This window comes from Cnephaeus nilssonii, assembly GCF_951640355.1.
Source record: "Cnephaeus nilssonii genome assembly, chromosome: 12".
NCBI lineage: Eukaryota > Metazoa > Chordata > Mammalia > Chiroptera > Vespertilionidae > Cnephaeus > Cnephaeus nilssonii.
In genome coordinates this window covers 14761972-14783264 of record NC_137083.1, presented here as the reverse complement: position 1 = coordinate 14783264, position 21293 = coordinate 14761972, and the positions used below count along the sequence as shown (strand labels likewise).

General features: G+C 38.6%; 1 protein-coding gene across 1 annotated transcript; it reads left to right on the top strand.

The window, feature by feature from the left end:
• Positions 1 to 9190: 9190 nt before the first annotated feature.
• Positions 9191 to 9574, top strand: LOC307108457 (nuclear transport factor 2-like; the record flags this gene model as incomplete). Its single annotated transcript, XM_079786464.1, has 1 exon — positions 9191 to 9574. One exon carries the CDS (start codon positions 9191 to 9193, stop codon positions 9572 to 9574), a length of 384 nt encoding a protein of 127 aa, XP_079642590.1.
• Between the last annotated feature and the right edge of the window lie 11719 nt (positions 9575 to 21293).

Below are 21293 nucleotides of genomic sequence, written 5' to 3'. Positions count from 1 at the left end.
TACCCTGCACGGGAAACCTTGGGAATATTTTAAAGTGCTCACTTAAGGCCTACTGGAAAGAGCCTTTAGTATAGATTTCACAGTATGGTTTTAAGAAATGAGGTACCACAGAATTTTCAGTCTCAGGGGTATCAAATTCATGGATGTTTGATGGGTACTGAATATTTATTAGTTATTCTATGCAAAGCTGAAAATGTGTATTTCCCCCAACTATTTATTTTGAAAATTTTCAACCTACAGAAAAGTTGAAATAATACTACAACGAAACATTTAATTTCAGTGAACACCCACATTCCTTTCATCTATGTTAACATTGTTACCATTTTGTGCTTAGGTTCTCTTATGATAGATAGATAGATAGATAGATAGATAGATAGATAGATAGATAGATATTGACATAGTATATCTAAATAGATGGGTAGATATAGGATATAATTATTTGTTTGTGTGCTTGTTTGTTTAGTCATGCACATACATATACTTCGCTCCCCACTCATTTAGTAAGTTATGAGCATCATTGCACTTCACTCCTAAATTGCTTCAGCTCACTTCTCCTGGTTGAAGGGCATTCTTCTACCCAACTATAATGCCAATAAAAAGAATATAGTCTCATTGTTCATTTAAAAAAAATTTCAATGACTTTTTTTTTTAGTTCAGAATTTCCATACATCTTATGAGTATTGTCTGTGAACTTAGGAAATGAGATCTAAGTCAATGCTAGTATAAACAATTCTAAAATGCTATTCTATTACCTAGGCATCTTGGGAATTTGAAGAACCTGAGATTCTGATTAAGGAATTGCCATAGAAATAACATATACTGAGTGTTTTGAAATCAGATTTCAAAAACAATACAAGAAACCGAAAACCTTTTTGACATGCTTATGGAACACAAACATTTATATTCCAATTCAAGTTCCCCTCCCCCCATTAATTTGCTTTTACCTTAATTAATGTTTGATCTAAATTATCAGAATAATTGTCTTAATTATCCACTTCATTTTGGTAGCCAGTGTAGACTTGACCAAAGTGAAAATAGCATTGGCAGTTATGTACTTTGAAAAGTGTATGTAGACAATTTACATAATTTAGCTAAAATGGCCAATTAATGGGTATCATTATGAATGTCTAGACTTAGCTTTTACGGGTAGGCAGAAGAGCTAAACCTCTCCCTTTTCCATTGGTTGCCCTCCTCCAGCTTTAAGTATTGTATTTTTCCTGTATTGAATATTTTTATATTCCTAATTTAAAAGTCTCATATTTTTAAAACATAGGCATGTTAATTAAAAGTAATTATCCGAAGACTGCCAAGTATATCTTATTGCTTCTTATAAGTCCTTGGATTATGACATAACTTAATGTGTGATTTATCCCACTTTTAGAAATGTATATAATTACATATTTACCTCTGCAGTGTTAGTAGTGCCTTATACTTAACATTTACTCATTAGCATTATTCTCTCTTCTATAGAAAGTCAACTTCTAACTGCATGAAATTCCTGGAGCTTAAAGCCATCTTTCAAATAAATGTGGGTAGGGCTTTAGGTGTGATATTCATACAGCTTTATGTAATAATGAATGGGAACATTAAATTTTATGCATACAATTACCTCCTTGCGTCAGAATCACTGTTACTTTGACTATTTAAATGTAATTTTATGTTTTATTTTACTCTTATGTAGTTCACATTTTTACGCATGTTTTTCTACACTATTTCAATAAAGTCTTCATCTTCTGAAGCTATTTGTCAAGGCAAAGCAAATGTGTTGATGGTTGTGTTCATTCTATTAAAGAACTGCAATATGAATAGTCATCAGAACTTAACCTTCAGAAATGTATGGCTTAGATATAATACCAAGTTTTTGACAACTACTCACAGTTATTGTCTCTGTCCCTGGGACATTTGTTTAGACTGGTCTCTGAAAGAAATTGAGAATAAAAATACTTCTAGTATAATTGATATGCCTTTCCATATATTTGGAGAAGCTGTAGATATAATGGCTGAAGTACAAATTAGGAAAACTGATTTCTGTTTTCCATTTGACTGATTCTCTGTATGAGGTTAGATAACATATCACTTAAGCTGCTGGAGCCTCAGTTTGTTCATTTATAAAATAGGGATATTACTTGCCCTGTCAACTCCATAAGATAGCTCTGAGGATCCAGTGAGATAAGATTTGTGGATTATCCTATTTATCAAGTACCTACTCCAGACAAACATAAGCAATAGATGCCTATTTCAAGATATTTGTAGTCCCATAAGCAATAGATGCCTATTTCAAGATATTTGAGTAGGAGAGCAAAAGTGCAGGGCAACATATGGTTGAGAATTGAATATGTGTTTAATGAGTTGTACAAATCATTACTTTGGATCAGATGGGAGTTGCATGAACACATAACTAGGGGTCTTTGGTGGATTATAAGAAGATACATGTAACAGAAGATTGCAATTTTTACTTTTCAGATTTTTGATGGGTAAACCTAGGACACACACAGAGCAGCCCTTATTATTGGACACATTTGATAAAGCTAAAAATGGAGCAGTAGCATACAATACATTTCTAGTAAAATATATAGATGGAAGTGAAAGGTAATAATAATGATGAGTTAAGGAAAAATGAATTGTTGGTGTTTTGCTTGGATTATCAGGTAAAATGATGTCCTGAGACCTAATCAGTAAATACTGCCTTGTACCAGTATCTTATATATAAAGACAGCTGGCTTCCATTTTTTTTTTAATTGAAGTAAATGGGGCTCCAAGTCTGTCATCCTCTTTTGTTTGTCAGGGATGAGGTCCTGCCCACTTTGGGGCTCTGGCTCTGCATCTGTCATTCCATTCACCAATGAGTCTCAAAGTCGGGACACTACAGCTGTCCTGTTCTTTTCAACCTTTTCTGGGATGGAAGAGATGAGACAACTGGCTGGCTGGTCAAGGCCTCATCACATATTCAGCAAGTCTGTACAAGCACTATCATGTAATTGCATTGTTCTTCCCTTTATTTGTAGAGCAGAACTTTTCCATTTAAAAGGTCGTTGGAATGTTTATTTTACTGTGTGTCCCTATTTAATTATTTTGCTATGAATTGCATTTGTTAATAAAACAATGGTGTCAAACTGTTAGCCATAATTTATGTCCTACCATGCTCATGTGAGCATTTGCACAGACAGTAGTGAGTGAATGGAAGAGGAAAGGAGAATCCAGTTGGAAGGTCCTGGTTAGGTTTCTTTCCAAATGAGGACTAAGCTTTTGACTTTCCAAAAAAGACATGTAGCAAAGAGACTTTTGTGTTTGGAAGTAGCAAATTCTATTAATTTGGTATTAATGGCTTGGGTCTGTCCCAGGAACTAGAATATAGAGAATCAAATGGTTTACCTGTTGGTTGGTGACTGGATTGGTTCTGGCTAAACTCTGCAGCTTTCAGTTGGATGGAGTTGGTGGAGACAAGATTAAAGTTCATTTGTGCTTTCTTTTCACTGGCGTTTGAGTGTGCGTTTGTTTGAATTAATCTTTAGTCATCCCAATAATCCTGATGGAAAAGTGCTAATTCTAAGGTCACCGCACAGGTGGGTTTGAGCAGTTCCGTAGGAACAAACTTTAGAGCCAACGAACAGCAAACCAAGTTTCAAGGAAGATAACTCCAAACACAAATTATGGGAGAGACATATTAATTCTGATGATAGTTTCCATTTGGAAATTCAAGTTTGTTTTCTGTGTCTAAGAGTATTTTGCCAAAGAATTCCATGCCCAACTAAACTTACCATCGGAAACTTAATGGCATAAATAATCAAGAATATAAGCTATCTACACATACTAATACATTAATACACAGAAGTTGATCAGAGTAGCTGGTATTAAAGCTAAATAAGGAAAAAAAATGAAGACTTTTTCTTTTTAATTATGGGGGGGGGGCGGTTAGAAGTCCTTTTGTCATTTGGAAGATTAGTCTGTCAACTATGAGTACTGTACTGTAGATTTTAGCAAGATGGGAGTCATTAAATCTAAATCTGGCTGTGTCTGCATCCGAACTTGAGCTTCATGTAATTCTTAGGTTTGCCCATTCTTTTTCTTTCAGCTTTGTTCCCATTTTAAACTGTTAAATGTTCAACAGCAGAAAAAAAAAAATGAGAAAAATGCCTAAACTTACTCCATTATGTTCTACCCAAATACCCAGGAAGCACTGTAATGAAGCATCTCTAAGGGTCTGTCTGGTAGTCCTTGCTCAGCTGCCATGAAGTTAAATGCATAGTCTTGACACATGGTCATTACATCCTTTGGCTTCTCCCTTGAGTCTCAGTCGAAATTTTTAACCCTGGCTGTACTTTTCACATTCTCTTGAGAAGGTCTCAGAAATCCTGTTATCTGGGCCCGACAGTCAGAGATTGATTTCATTGGTCTGGGATGTGGCCTGGGCATTCGGATTTTGAAAGTTCCCCAGAAGACTTTGGAGAAGTGATTCTAACCTGCAGCTGTGGTTAAAGAACCATTGACTCAAGGGTGCACTATTTTGAGTGTGCTCAAGATTTTACAGTTTAGCAGTTCCTCTCCAGGTCTTTCCTGCATGTCTCCAGTAAAGGGTGACAGTCTCAACAAATATCCACAGGAGAGAAGCAGGTAGGGTAGGTTACAGAAATCCTGAATGGGACCAAAGTAAACAGGATTCAGAGCCCTGTAGTGGAGAATATCTTTTCTCATTTAATTACTTCAATATCCTATACTAAATGCCACCATTGCTGTCAGAGATTTTTAAACTCTTAAAGGGCATTATTATTTCCTACTGTAATACCGTGTACCTAGAAACACTTAGTAGATTTATTTAAATAATAGCTCTTTTAGCATCCTTTCTTTATGCCCCTCCCTCATGTACAGTAGACTCAACCTAATGTTATTATTAAGGGGAAAAGGCATAAGTTCACATTTTTTCACTAGTAGTTAATAGGGAATCTTCTCTCAAACTTTTACCTGCAGAAACTGAAAGCCTCCTCGTGTATTGGTGATTCTTACATTTTGCTTTATTTTTTTTTAAGTGACTTCCTACTATAACTTCCTAGTTAATTCTCTGAGGTTTTCTAGGCAGACATTCTACAGGTAATCATAATTTGATCTTTTCTGTAATTATAGTTCACAATCTCTTATCTGCAATCCAGTTTGAAAATGGAAAGTTTGTAAGATTGGCACTAAAACCTGACTTGAATAAATGTGAGGCTGTTTACAGTCTTTATGCTTCCATTTTGTGTTAATGTTCATACATTTTAATGTAGAAATATTATGGAGTATAGAATTCTGAATCAGTTTCTGTTATTACATGATATACAGTAAATTAACTTTTCTAAAATATGAAAACTTCTAAATTCTGTAATACATCTAGTCCCAGAGGAATGTGGAATGCTTTATCTTGATATGTTCAATTTTGACCTCTGAGCTAGTCATACTTAATGTCTAACTCCCTATTTAATTTTTTTATCAAAAATATAATGTAAAATTATAACTATTTTGTGAGTGCATATGTCATTAAGTTCTTTTTTAGTAACTATGAAGTTGATTTTGCTACTTTTAGTAATGATGAGGTTGATTCTGCCATATTTCTTGAGCAAAAGAAACAGCCATTGATTGCAACAAAAGCTTTATGTGTTGAATGAAAAAAATTGTATTCGAGTGAAGTTGACTAGAGCTTGCTTTTACTCAATCATGTTTAAAATGCTTACACAGATTCTGAAAAGTAGCATGGAATACTTTGTCTTCATTTCAGCTAACTGCAGGCCACTGGGAAGTTATATAACTGACTATCGGGTAGACATAATGATCAAATTATATACATAATCTATTCAGTTACATATTAACTACTGGTGGTGATTATTTTAAGTTGTAGTTATACTCACTACTAGAGGCCCGGTGCACGAAATTCGTGCACGGGGGGGCAGTGTGGAGGGTGTCCCTCAGCCTGGCCTGCACCCTCTCCAATCTGGGACCCCTCATGAGATATCCAGCAGTTGGACATCCCTCTCACAATTCAGAACTGCTGGCTCCTAACCACTCGCATGCCTGCCTGATTGCCCCTAACTGCTTCTGCCAACCAGCCTGATTGTCCCTAACTGCTCCCCTGCTGGCTTGATTGCCCCTAACCACCTCTGCCTTGGCCCACCCGCACCAGGTACCCAGGATTCCCTCCTCCAGCCGACCACAGGCACCCAGGATCCGGGCTTCCCTCCCTCTGGTCAGCCATAGGCACCCAGGCTGGCTGCAGCCTCAGGGGATGGTGGGCAGGTGGCTTTGCCTGTGCTGCAGCTGCAAGTGCTGGCGCCCAGGACTGCAGAGTGGGCGGCTTCTCTGTCCCAGGCCACAGCCAGCCACAGGTGCTGGTGCCCGGGACTGCAGGGTGGGCGGCTTCTCTGTCTCCCAGGCCACAGCCAGCCACAGGTGCTGGTGCCCGGGACTGCGGGGTGGGTGGCTTCTCTGTCTCCCAGGCCACAGCCAGCCACAGGTACTGGTGCCCAGGACTGCGGGGTGGGTGGCTTCTCCATCTACCAGTCTGTAGCCAGCTGCAGGTGCTGGCGCCTGGACCGCAGGCGGGCGGCTTCTCCATCTTCCCTCGGATGCAGTGGGGGCGACTTCTCCGTCTGGCTGCGGCCTGGGATCATAGGGAAGGCAGCTTCTTCATCCCCTGGGCTGCAGTCAGCCTCAGGTACTGGGGCCCGGTTTCTCCATCTCCCCCAGGACGTGGGGCGGGTGGACATGGGGTGGGCGGCTTCTCCAGCTGGCTGTAGCCTGGGATCACGGGGCAGGCGGCTTCTTCGACTCCCAGGTCGCATCCACCCTCAGGTGCTGGCACCTGGTTTCTTGTCTCCCCCAGGATGTGGGGTGGGCGGCTTCTCCAGCTGGCTGCGGCTTGGGATCACGGGGCAGGCAGCTTCTTCATCTCCCAGGTCGCAGCCAGCCTCAGGCGCTGGGGCCCGGTTTCTCAGTCTCCCCAAGGAGGTGGGGCAGGCGGACCTGAGGTTTCTGCTGCTGGCTGCAGCATGGGGTCACAGGGCAGGCGGCTTCTTCATCTCCTGGGCTGCAGCCAGCCTCAGGCACTGGCACCCGGTTTCTTGTCTCCCCCAGGACATGGGGTGAACGGCTTCTCCAGCTGGCTGAGGCCTGAGATCACGGGGCAGGCGGCTTCTTTGTCTCCTGGGCCGCACCCAGCCTCAGGCGCTGGAGAGGCTGGGGAGTAGGGCTGCCACCATGTTTTCGGTTTAATTTGCATACTCACTCTGATTGGCTGGTGGGCGTGGCTGCTGGGCGTGGCTTTTGAGTGTAGCGGAGTGATGATTTGCATATTACTCTTTTATTAGATAGGATGATGTTTTGTGTTTTTTCTTTTTAATAAATAAAGACAACTCTACTGTCAAAAGCTACATCAATGTAAGTAGTCTCTGAAGAAAATACGATTTGGAAACTTCTAGTTAAATATAGCAGATTGAACATGCATACTTTTCTGTCTTCTTGCCAAAAACTTATCAAAATCATAATGAAAGAATGTGAGAGAGCTAAGAAGAACCAGAAAGTAAACTAAGAAACAAGTAGTCATAGAGTCCAGGAAACAATCCAATCAAAGAAAAGAAGTGAGGGTACTTGGTTTAGAGAGAGCAACCATTCCAGACTGAAACAAGAAGCTATGGGAGGGAGGAGAAAAAGAACGAAATGAAATGGAGGTAAGCAAGCTACCAGATACAGAGTTCAAAACAATTGTTATAAGGATGATCAAGGAAATTAGTGAGAATTTCAGCCAAGAGAAAGCAACCATAAAAAAGGACAGAGACCATAAAAAGAACTAGTCAGAAATGAAGAATATCTGAAATGAAGAATACACCAGAAGTAATCAACATTAGGCTAGATGAAGCAGAGGACTGAATCAGAGATTTGGAAGAGAAGGTAGCAGAAAACACCCAATCAGAGAAGCAAAATGAAAAAATAATTTTTAAAATGAGAGCCTAAGGGACCTCTGGGACAACATCAAGCGTAGCAATATCCAAATCATAAGGGGTACCTGAAGGAGAAGAGAGAGAGCAAGGAATTGAGGACCTATTTCAAGAAATAATGACTGAAAGAAACTTTGGAGGGAGGACTTCAAGAAAAAACAAACCAACACTCAAAAGTAATGGTTTATTTGATGTCCATAAACCTTTAGAAAAATTGATGAGTTTTTGACAAATCTGTTATAGCATTTGGAGAAAAAATAGCCAGAAGTACATAAACCAGTGTTAAATCAATGAAATTAACAACTTTTGGCAAAACAAAAAGGTTAGTGAGAGGGGAAACATAATCAGAATATAACTGTTCCCCAGCTGGCTTGGCTCAAGGATTGCATGTTGACCTATGAACCTGGAGATCACATTTTGATTACTGGTTAGGGCATATGCCTGGGTTGCAGGCTCAATGCCCATTCAGGGCATGCAGGAGGCAGCTGATCAATGATTCTCTCATCAGTGATGTTTCTGACTCTCTCTCCTTCTTCCTTCCTCTCTGAAATCAATAAATTTTTTTTAAAGAATATAACTGTTGTCTTAATAGTAAACAATATTTACCAATTAATGCTCTAAGTAAAAATTTTGATATACTATATTGGGTAAATGAGGAAGATATATGTGTATTTTTTTGAAAGAGAGATGAGATGGTATAAGATAGCTCAATCATTATTCATATCATCCATAATAGGAAATCAATAGGTAACATAAAAAATATGTATCTGTAATTTGAAAATATGTACTTAATTACTGAAAAGTGGTTATTTTGAGCTGCAGGATTTGGTGGAGGGGGTGGAGAGACATGGGAATGGGATGGGGAGCCTTTTAATAGTATTTAATTTTTATATCATTTGCAGGGATTACATAGATAAACATTCAAATTAATTTTAATATATACCTTAAAAGAAAACAACATATGGTTTGAGGAATCACCCTCAAATTGTTATTTCACATCCAAAACTGTTAACAGGTACATGTGTGATTTTTTTTTTTAAAGGCTTCTCAAATCTAAATATTCTTTTCAAGTTGTTACTTTTGGGGATGCTAAAGCTAAAGCTCTCAAAAACTCAGTTCTAGGGGTTCAATTTCAATCAAACTTTGAAAAGCAAAACAAAACAGGTTGCCGCCGCCGCTGCTGCCATCCTGCCAGCCCCTCGGGTTTCAATGAGATTGGGTGCTGCTCCAGAATGGGAGACAAGCCAGTTTGGGAGCAGACTGGATCCAGCTTCATCCAACATGACTACCAGTTATTTGATAACGACAGGACCCAACTAGGCGCAGTTTACATTGATGCATCATGCCTTACGTGGGAAGGACAGCAATTCCAGGGGAAAGCTGCCACTGTGGAGAAGTTGTCTAGTCTTCCGTTCCAGAAAATCCAGCACAGCATCACGGCACAGGACCACCAGCCCACGCCAGAGAGCTGCATCCTCAGCATGGTTGTGGGCCAGCTTAAGGCCGACGAAGACCCCATCTTGGGGTTCCACCAGATGTTCCTATTGAAGAACATCAACGATGCTTGGGTTCGCACCAATGACATGTTGAGGCTTGCCCTGCACAACTTCGGCTGACCTCCTCCCAGCCAGGCACTCCTGCTGTTTCCTCCTCCCCCCTCTTCCAGGTACTATTCCCACTCCTCCAGATGCTCCAAATAGCATACACCCGTGGTCAGCAAACTCATTAGTCAACAGAGCCAAATATCAACAGTACAACGATGGAAATTTCTTTTGAGAGCCAAATTTTTTAAACTTAAACTTCTTCTAACGCCACTTCTTCAAAATAGACTCGCCCAGGCCGTGGTATTTTGTGGAAGAGCCACACTCAAGGGGCCAAAGAGCCACATGTGGCTCGCGAGCCGCAGTTTGCCGACCACAGGCATACACAAATGAGCAGGACCGAGGTGGGAGTGGGCGCAGTGCGCTGCTGCTACCTAGGTATTGTGCATGATGTTTGGACGCTAGACTAGTTACATCTGACAGAAGTTTGTGTTGTACCAGCGCATGCCTTGGAAAGACTTAAGTAATGCAAAAGGTTGTCTTTTTTTTTAATATATAGATAATATATTTTATTGATTTTTTACAGAGAGGAAAGGAGAGGGATAGAGAGTTAGAAACATCGATTCAGCTGCCTCTTGCACACTCCCTACTGGGGATGTGCCCGCAACCAAGGTACATGCCCTTGACCAGAATTGAACCTGGGACCCTTCAGTCCGCAGGCCGACGCTCTATCCACTGAGCCAAACCGGTTAGGGCTGTCTTTTTTTTTTTTTTTTAACCTACTGACAAGTTCTACCACTGGGTAACTAGGCTATTTTTTTTTAAACTTGTTCTATTAAATAATTATCTTGTTATCTCTAGCTACATTCATTTGTATAAACAAATGAATTATGGGCCATTATATGCTCCACAACTGAACTAATTTCTTAATGTGCCTTTATTATATATTATGCAATAACTGGTAACTAGTTTCTAATGATCTGAGGGAGTAAATTTAGTAGTAATTATAATCATGTAGGACTTTCATTTGTCAAGTTTAAATTGTCATTTATATAAAATCTGATTAAGCCTTTGATGAAGTGCGGCTAATTTATTATCCCCATTTGGCAGATGAGCAAACTGAGGTTTGAAGACAGTATATAATTTGTTACAGGCTATGTAGTTTATGTCTTTAAGAGGCATTTCATTCTGTTCTAAGTATAATCTATTATATGCCTCAGTTCATTTTAACTTTATTTTAGCATTGTCATAGGTACTGATGAATAGGTAATGAAACAAAGTTTCAAAACTTGAATATATAGTCAGTAATAACTTTATGCCACAAAATGGATGGCATTTTTAAATCCTAAATAGCAGCAGGGCTACCTTTGGTTGCTTCAGGATTAGTAAAGCTTTTCCCTATCAATTGCTCTGATTGGTTTATTTATATATTTATTAATTCAATAACTACAGAGTGCCCTCTGTGTGCTAGGCACACGGCTTGGTGCTGGATATCCATAGATGGAAAGGTATGGTCCTTATCTCCAGCAATCTAGTGGGGAGATCTGTTCATACACATATATATTAGACAAAAGTTATGATATATATCTTCATATATGTATCACATTTCACATATTCATTCCCTTTGGATATATTCCCAGAAATTGAATTGTTGGACCATATGGTAGTTCTGTTTTTAATTTTGAGCAACCTCCACACTGCTTTCCATAGTGGCTGTACCAGTTTACAGTCCCACCAACAATGCAGAAGGGTTCCCTCTTCTCCACATCCATGCCAGCATTTGTTATCTCTTGGCTTTTTGATGATGGAAATTCTAACAGGCATGAGGTGATATCTCATGGTGGTTTTAAGCTTTAAGAATTTTTAAAACAGAATTTGTCATGGGGCAACTCTTAAGAAAGAATATTTTATGGAAATTTGAAATATTTGCTTCCCTTGAAAGTAGATCTGAAATCAACTTGAGGTCTAAATGACATACAAGTAGGAGCCAAAGATGGTGTTTGCAGGATTACTAGGAGGCTAAAGTTAATCACCTCTTAGAACTTTATCTGTCTACCCCATTGGTTTGAAACTTTTTTGAGAGTAATCTTAGGCCTCTTTATTTTCCTTCCATAGAAAACACTAAATGAATACTCAAATGAATTAAATGAACACCAAACATGATGAACTTGAGGTCTAAAATTCTTGGAATGAACTCTAATTTAAATTTTTATTGGGGTCTAATAATTCTTATCCATACCACTTTAAAAGAATATACTTTCTTTATTGATTTTTGGAGAGAGAGAAAGAGAGAGAGAGAGAGAGAGAGAGAGAGAGAGAGAGAGAGAGAGAGAAAGAGAGAGAGGCATCGATAGGCTGCCTCCTGCACATACCCTGACTGGGGATTGCACCAGAAATCTGAGTATGTGCCCTGACCAGGAATCGAACCTGACACCTTTTGCTGTCCAGGATGACAATCCAACCAGTAGAGCTACACCTGCTAGGGTTCCATGCCACTTTTAACTATCACTTCTGGTTAGGTTGTTAGAAGATCAGATTTAGAATTAATTTGCAACATTAGATAGGGTTTATCATGTTCTTTAGAAAACAACTTAATAAAACAATGGAATTGTGAATAAGATATGCTGGGTGAACTGTGATGATATAGTTTTTAAAATAATCATTGTAAAATAATGGTTTGGAGGAACATATAGAATCGTTTTTGTAAGGCAGACTATAATTACTGTGTTTCTTTTAGAGTACTAAATATTGGACATAAAATAGGAAGAAATTAATATTCAAAATACATAGTGTCTTTGGTTCTTTTAAAATCATGATTTCCTTTTTTTTTTTTTTTTTTTTTTTAGTGGCTCCTATAGCACTTGGAAATCATATACACTTCAATCCCAGGAATAGTGGTATTGCCAAAGCAAAACATCACTTATTTACATATAAATATCCTCATTCAGGATGACTGAATGCCTTCCTCATTTATAATGAAGTGGCAACAACTACAACAATCAAATTCTAAGACATAGATACTAGATTAAAGTGACTGGGCCTATCTCAGGATCAAGAAACCATCTTTCAAAAAATTCAGCCTGGTCCCAATGTATAATCCTTCTTAAAGCTATTTTGAATTACTGCCAGGTCTCTGGCTATGATTTTGCAATCCCAGCCAAATAATTCAGAAGACCTTTGGAGGAGAATATCGGAACTTTCCGCCTCATAATGACTCAGAGGGAGTGTTGATCTGTTTTCACTACACCACCTATCTTTTGCTGAGAGACCAATAGTTTGAACTTATAAAGTGACCCATAGAAGTCAATGAACATTGTGGTTTCACATTAACCACAATATTGTCATTTCAAATGGAATGTACAATTTCATCACAATCCACTTTAACCCTTTTATGTTCTCAAAGCAGCAGGAAGCCAGCTTATGTGGTCAGGTAAATGGCTGTTGACTTTGACTTTTGTGCATGTGTCATGCTCTTCTCATTGAACTTGAAATATGTTGAAAAGACAAATTAGAGCATTTAAAAACTGAGCATGATTTATTCTGCAGATGTTTATTTTAAAATTTAAAGTAATTTATTAATTTATCTTTTGACAAACTTCATTTAAAAATCATTCTCACTACAAGTTTAGCACACTATGATATCATTTTCCTCCTCACATTCATTTTTAAAAAAATATATTTTTATTGGTGTCAGAGAGGAAGGAAGAGGGAGAGAGATAGAAACATCAATGATGAGAATCATTGATCGCTGCCTCCTGCATGCCCCCTACTGGGGGTCGAGCCTGCAACCTGGGCATGTGCCCTTGGCTGGATTAGGACCAGGATCCTTCAGTCCTCAGACCAATGCTCTATCCACTGAGGCAAACCGGCTAGGGCCTCACACGCATTTTTGTATCCTCAATTTTTGACCCTTTACCTGCCCCATGGATGAAAAAGCATGATTCCATAAAACTTAAAGGACTAAAAGCATTTAAAATCATATAAGCAAGAGGAAGTATTGGTACAGCTGATTTTCATGAAGTTTACAATACTTCAGTTAATGCATGCAATTATTTATTTTTTAGAAAGATTCTATAAATCTTTTTTAAAAAAATACATTTTATTGATATTTACAGAGAGGAAGGGAGAGGGAGAGTTAGAAACATTGATGAGAGAGAAACATCAATCAGCTGATTCCTGCACATCCCCTACTGGAGATGTGCCTGCAACCAAGGTACATGCCTTGACCGGAATCGAACCTGGGACCCTTGAGTCCACAGGCTGACGCTCTTATCCACTAAGCCAAACTGGTTAGGGCTCCATAAATCTTTGATTTCTATATGTGATGCTATAGAAGGAATGGTAAATAACCTGATTGGAAAAAGATTTTTCATGTTTGAATTAAGTTCATTTTTACAGAGTATAAGAAAAATAATAATGCTTATAATTATTGGTTTTGTATTATATTCAATCACTGTTACATTTTAAGAATCTAAAACATCTGAGGTTAATTACTAGTTAAGGATCTACCATCTGATCCTTAGCTGATAAGAAGGTGCTCAGATACAGGGTTTAAACTAGGCATCCTAGCGTCACCAAAGTGATCAGGAACATGGATTTTCTTAAGCGAGGATGAAGATCTTCTGGGGAGTGTAAGTGGAATTAGTGTCAGCAGCAAGTTTGCCAAAGAACCAAAGATGGAGTCCTCAGGGCCTTAGATAATCCAGTCTCATCCCCCTGAGGATGTTGGGGGATGTTTTTGGAGAGCATGGTCACTGTAGAATTGAGGCCACATATATCATCACTATATAGTACATTGGGGTGTAAGCAAAGTCAGTGGTGCTATCCCACTAACTCCAGCCTGAACTTAGAGCTACATTCAGTCAATACATTTTTATTCAATCCCTACTATGTGCTAGGCACTGTGCTATGTGCGGGAAATGCAACAGGAAATAACAGCAAAAACAACTAGTTGTTATCAGACCTGGCTTATATTTTTGACAAATAAAATTCTGATTACTTGTTGAAATGAAAGACAATGCACTAGGGTTAGAAAATTCAGATTCAAATTATATGCCCTTAGTCTACAATCTCTTGTTATGTAACATTGAGTAAGTGATGGAATTCTTCAAATGTTTTGAATCTGTGAAACAGACATAATATTTTCTACCTCATAAGGCTGTGAGGATTCAGTTTAATAATACACATGAAAATGTTCCATATTATATAACCAGTTACTAATTATTGTTCTTTTAGTAATGCTGGTCCCTATGAGACAGAGCAGGATTGTGGTTAAGAGGGCAGGGCTGCCTGGCCGGTGTTGCTCAGTGTTGAGTTTTGATCCATGAACCAGGAGGTCATGGTTTGATTCCCACTCAGGGCACATGCCCAGGTTGTGGGCTCGATCCCCAGTAGGGGGCATGCAAGAGACACATTATTGCTGTCTCTATCCCTCTCGCCCTCTCCCTTCCTCTCTCTGAAATCAGTACAAACATATTTTTTTAAATTTTGTAAAAAAAAGGGCAGGACTTTCTCAGCTGGATCTTTACTCTGCCACTCACAAAACTGTTGTGAGGATAAAATGCGTTAATATATGTAAAATATTTAGAATAGTGTCTTGCACATAATTAGCACTCAATAAATATTAGTCATTATTATTTACGAAGGAGACTTATATAGTAGAATCTTTCTCTTTTAAATTTCTATTACTTTTGAACCATGTAGGTTGCTTGGTGTAAAAGAAAGAAAAATGTTTTAAATGAAACTCTCCAAAGGTAGCCTAGAAATTACTCTGGAAGACTGTAATTAAAAATCAATGTGACTGTAATTAAAAATAATTTAAAAATTTCTATTACTTTTTTACACAAACCCTTTTCTGCTTAACCAATTCACAGTATTTACCCTCTCCCCAGTAACCAGAAGCAGATTCCACAACTAAATATAAACATTTCTAGTAGACAAGACTTTCATTGTCACAAAAATCGGGGTCGTTATTTGTTGCAGACCTGTTAATAAATGAATAAGGCTGAAAATGACCTCAATAAGTGCATAACTGTCAGACGTGAAATATAAAATATGTTTTATATCTTTCAAAGCTACTTTCTGGATAAACAAATTTGTAAAAATCCTAAGAATGAATATTTAACTCTGACAACACTTACCAAGTGTTAACAATTTCCAGACAAGGTCCAAATCTCCTCGATATGTGAAACCCTGATGCTATTTTATCCCCTTTGTTTCTTAGTTTCCTTTAATAAACTGTGTATTTAATTGCTCACGATGACTGAAACTCATTTATTAATATTACTAAAATTTATTAGCATTCATGGATGGTTAACTTAATTGGTTCACATTAATCATGATTGGATGCCATTATGGATGTGTGAACTTTGCCCCATTTAACAGTTATGACCTATATCCCCTATCCATTATCTATGTCCTCACAAATATATGACATTCATTATCCTGAGAAAAAGCTACATCTTCAAGGAAAATGTATTATTTACAGTAAAGATAAAGTGACATAATAAACAGTTGCTAAATACGATGGCTTAAAGAACATAGATGGTTTTTTTCTCTTACAACAAGGGCAGCTTGGCTCCATGAGATCATTCAAAGACCCATCACTGTTTCCCTTCAGTTTGCCCAAGCCACCCTGAGAGCATTATTGCCATCGGTCAAAGTTGCCCCCTCTCCGGTTTCCTTCCACTGGAACGAGAAAAGAAGACATGAAACATGCCCAGTGTCCTAAGGCTCAGGCCAAGTAGTGGCATTTATCACTTCTCACATGCTATGGCTGCACCGAACACAAGGGACGCTGGGAAATTTGGTCTAGCTGTGCCCAGAAAAAGAAGGAAAATGGATTTTGCAGTTTCCACTAAATATATTATTTTGTTGATTTGCAGAATTATATCACCAAGATAATCTATTTCAATAAACTTTTTCTTACACAGATTCACAGCAACTGAAACCTGCTTTCCTATTCTGTTGGATTGCTGTTTTATCACGCTATGTGCTGAGCAAAATTTGTGGTTGGGAGTGAAGCACTCACTGATATGGGCTAAGCCTTTTAGAAACTACCTATCCTGATTCACCAAACATTAGCCCCTAGATCATACTTGGGTTAATTTTATACACCACTCCTATTGTTTTAGGAATGTTTGTCCTGGATGAGAGCCTCTTCTTTCAACAGTAAGCCCACCTGGGGATTATGGTAATCTTTGTTCATGATTAAAATTTCTCTGTCCTGGTTGCTTTGTGTTTTACCTTTCCCAGTAGCTTAATCCACATTCCATGGGTTTGTGATGAACTCTGAATTGGGAATCTGAGTGTCAGTTTCATGAGCCTCATCTGAACATAAGGCGCGTCTCTCTGTTTCATTTAAAATTTCTGCAGTAGCAGCGATTACCTCGCCTTTAGTTTTGTTCACTGAGCAAAGAATTTTCTTTTGAGTTTTTTTTTCCCCCCTTTCTTTCTTAATTGGTGTGCTCTGGTGGTTGATTTTGTGGATTTTTTTTGGGGGAGGGGGGATTGGGAGGTTCAAAGTACTGACCAGTGATTCATAAAACTGATTTTCTTTTTTCCTTGCAATTAAAATAAGCAGTGACATTTAGCTATCTACAAACACTAGCCCTACTGTCCTTGGTGTTAAGATAACTGATTAGTTCCGCAGTCATGGCGAACACCTCCCGGCATTCACCTATAATGGGCCATAAACTTGAAAGCCTTCTAGGCCTCTTTCCTTGTGCCCGGGTGAGGCTTGCAGGGTGGAGGAGGGGACCAAGCCCAGCGGAGAATGAGTGAGAAACACTGACAGAATCACAGGGGAATGGGGAAGAAAGAACTTAAGAGGATTATGACAAGAAAGGAAGCATTTGGAGTCCTGGGAGGTGATGCCAGTCAGGATCTCTGAGTTGCTAAGAAAAGAGAAAATTTCCCCGTCCACATGTAGGCCTTGGGCATGGAATTTGCTTCCTTCTCAGATCCCTTTCCACCTCCCTCCCGGAGAAGTGATGGCCCTGCTCCTCAGGAGGGAAGGGACCGGGACAACCTCTCCAAAGAAGGAAGCTTCCTGGGAAAGGAGGCTTGGACTACATTTTCATGGGGGAGGAAAAGACAGTCAGGATACGCGTGAGTTTTAGCCTCACAAGCTGATGACATCTGAAAAGGCAGAGCAACATGACTCGGAGTGGAATGTAGAAAATTGCTATTGAACTGTGGCCATTCAATTTAGGGCCTTTTAAGAAGGGCTTTTCCACAAAAAGCCTTGAACTTTCTGAAGGAAGGTCAGGCAACATGGATCATTTAAATGAAGATTTTAATCTTGAAGTGTGTTTTGATCATATTAGATTGTATAGGTCTCCCCCACACCCCCCGTGAACATGTGGCAAATATTCAGTGCTAGATAATTTTGAATTTTTAAAAATTACTAGGCTTGTTGCTGATCACATAATTTTCTCTTATGAGTCTATTTCCAATGCCTATAATTTAAACAAATTGGCAAAAATATTCAAAATTCTAAATATGTATAAATGCTCTTTGTAGAGGTGAGAACTCTATTCTTTTCTTAAATAACAGGAGAAATTTGCTGAGAATTTATTTAAGAATAGTGCCAAATGCTTTAATGGAAGCCAATTCATAAATACTCATGATGCTTTAATGTCCTACAAAATTATTTTGAAGGCCTGAGACAGCAGCGAAGCGATAACTGTTCAACACATCCTTCGATAACAGGATGTGGAGCTTTGGGGTACAGAGAATTCCACAAGTAGCCAGCAACTAAAGGAATCCGCAGGAGAAAAATCCTTATTTGTGACCATCACACCAACAGACATGTGTCTGTATGACCTGACCATCTTTTCTAGGGTGTGTTTTGTTTGTTTAATTAATATTTTATTTTTTTAGAGCAGTTTTTTTTAGGTTCACAGAAAAATTGAGACAAAGGTACAGAGATTTCTGTACCCCGTGCCCCCACACATGCGTATTTCCCCCATTATCGGCAATTGAGGAACCTGCATTAACACATCATAATCACCCAAAGTCCATAAGTTTACATTACAATTCACTCTTTGAGTTGTATAATCTATGAGTTTTGACAAATATATGCACATATAGCCATCACTGTGGTATCATACAGAATATTTTCGTTGTGTAAAAACCCTCTGTGCTCTGACCATTCATCCTTCCTTCCCCTTCCCCACCCCCTCCCCCTGGAAACCACTGAACTTCTGTCTCCATAGTTTTGGCTTTTCAGTAATGCCCTGTTGTTGGGATTATACAATATGTAGCCCTTTCAGGCTGGCTTCTTTCACTTAGTGTTATGCATTTAAGGTTTCTCCATGTCTTTTCATGGCTTGATAGCGCATTTCTTTTTAGTGTTCCATTGTCTGGATGTACCACAGTGTACTAGTATTTATCCATTCACCTACTGAAGGACATCTTGAATGCTTCTAAGTTTTGGCAATTATGAATAAAGCTGCTATAAGCATTCATGTGCAGGTCGTTATTAGATATAAGTGGTTTTTTTTGTTGTTTTTTTTAAAAGATATTTTATTGATTTTTCACAGAGAGGAAGGGAGAGGGAGAGAGAGTTAGAAACATCGATGAGAGAGAAACATTGATCAGCTGCCTCCTGCACACCTCCCACTGGGGATGTGCCCGCAACCAAGGTACATGCCCCTGACCGGAACCGAACCCGAGACCCTTCAGTCCACAGGCCGACGCTCTATCCACTGAGCCAAACCGGTTTCGGCTAGACATAAGTTTTTAACTCGTTTGGGTAAATCCAAGGAGCATGATGGCTGGACTGTATGGTAACAGTATGGTTAGTTTTGTAAGCAACCACCAAACTGTCTTCCAAAGTAGCTGTACCATTTCGTATTCCTACCAACAATGAGAGTTCTTGTTGCTTTACAGCTCATCAGCATTTGCTGTTGTCAGTTTTCTGAATTTCGGCCATTTTAATAGGTATGTAGTGTAAGGTGACCAGATTTTAACATTGGTAAAGTGGGACACCATTGACGGTGGGGGAGGGGGGAGGGGGGTTCTTGATTAAAAATTTGGTCTATATGGAGCAACAAAAATTTTCATAGAACGCAAAAATAGTATTGTAATATATTTTTTAAAATTTCAACATAAGTACAATTTACAAATATAATAAATAAAAATTATGTATAGTATTATTTTATTCTTTGGTATATTTCTCAGTTGAGTGAATTCTTTTTAGTAGATTGCTATCGTTGTTTAAAAGGTCATGAATTTGCCGTAACATAAGTCGTAAGTGTCACTTTCAAGCCGGCGCTAGACTTTTTGCCACCACTATAAAATATAAATAATACGAGTACTGTCTGCTAAAATCAAGAAAATTTATGTATTTATGAAATAAATAAATAAATTACTTACCTAAATTATCTGAATAGCTGATTTGTAATGACATCACTTGCTTAACTAGCTTACTAGCACGCAGTACGATGTGTATCGTCTGAGAGACAGTTACAAGATGTTTTCGTCGTTGCCAATCCCAAAAAATGCCACTGTTCATTAAGTCCAAACAATGGTGGTCGAATTCTAACAACTGATCAACAATGCGAACTTTGATAAGCAGTTCTCGATAATCAGTTCTCAACAATTATTTGTTATTATTAAAGTTTAACATTATAAAATTAACAAAAATAATATAAAACTCATATCCTGGCTAAATAGCCACATGGCTGCCGAAAACCGTATATTCCCTTCCCGTTCTCCCACCGTTCCCTAGCTTGTCGTGCATTCTTTCCAAAAATCGGGACTTTTTTAAAACGCCGCGGGATGCGGGACAAATTGTTAAAAATCGGGACTGTCCCGCCAAAAGCGGGATGTCTGGTCACCTTAATGTAGTGGTATCTCATTGATGTTTTAATTTGCATGTCCCTGATAGCATGGAGCATTTTTTATATGCTTCTTTGCCATGTGTATATCTTCTTTGGTTAGATGTCTATTAAGGTCCTTGGCCCATTTTTTAATTGGGTTGTTTGTTTTCTTATTGTGGAGTTTTAAGAGTTCTGTATATTTTTAGGATAACAGTCCTTTATCAGTTGTGTCTTTTGCAAATATTTCTTCTAGTCTGTGCTTATGTTTTCTTGGCATTGTCTTCTGCAGAGAAGTTTTTAATTTTAATGACATTTGTTTATTGATTATTGCTTTCATGGATTGTTCCTTTGGTAGTGGATATAAAAAGTCATCACCATGCCCAAAGTCATCTAAGTTTCTTCCTCTGTTATCTTCTAGGAGTTTTATAGTTTTGTCTCTGTCTATTGGTTATAGTATTGGAGTTTATAGTTTTAGGTCTGTAGTCCATTTTTTTTGGTTTGTCTTTATTTATTTCACTTAGGATATGCCCTCAGGGTCTATCCATGTTGTCACAAGTGGTAGAATTTCCTCCTCCCCACCCCCGCCCAGTTTCTTTTTTTAAAATCTTGATTGTTGAGATTATTACAGATGTCCTCCCCCGCCCCCACCATTGCCTCCCTCCACCTTGTTCCCTCCCTGCCACAGGCCTTGGCCACCCTATTGTCTGTGTCCATAGGTAATGCGTATATGCATATAAGATCTTTGTTTAATCTCTTCCCAACCCCCCACTCCCTTCCCTCTGAGAATCGTCTGTCTGTTCCATTCCCATGCCTCTGATTCTGTTTTATTCACCAGTTTATTCTGTTCGTTAGATTTCTTATTCATTTATTTTGATTTTTAGATTCAGTTGTTGATAGGTATGTATTTGTTGCCATTTTGTTGAGTGGTCATCTATCAAATCCCTGTTGGCTCCTACTTAATGGTCTGC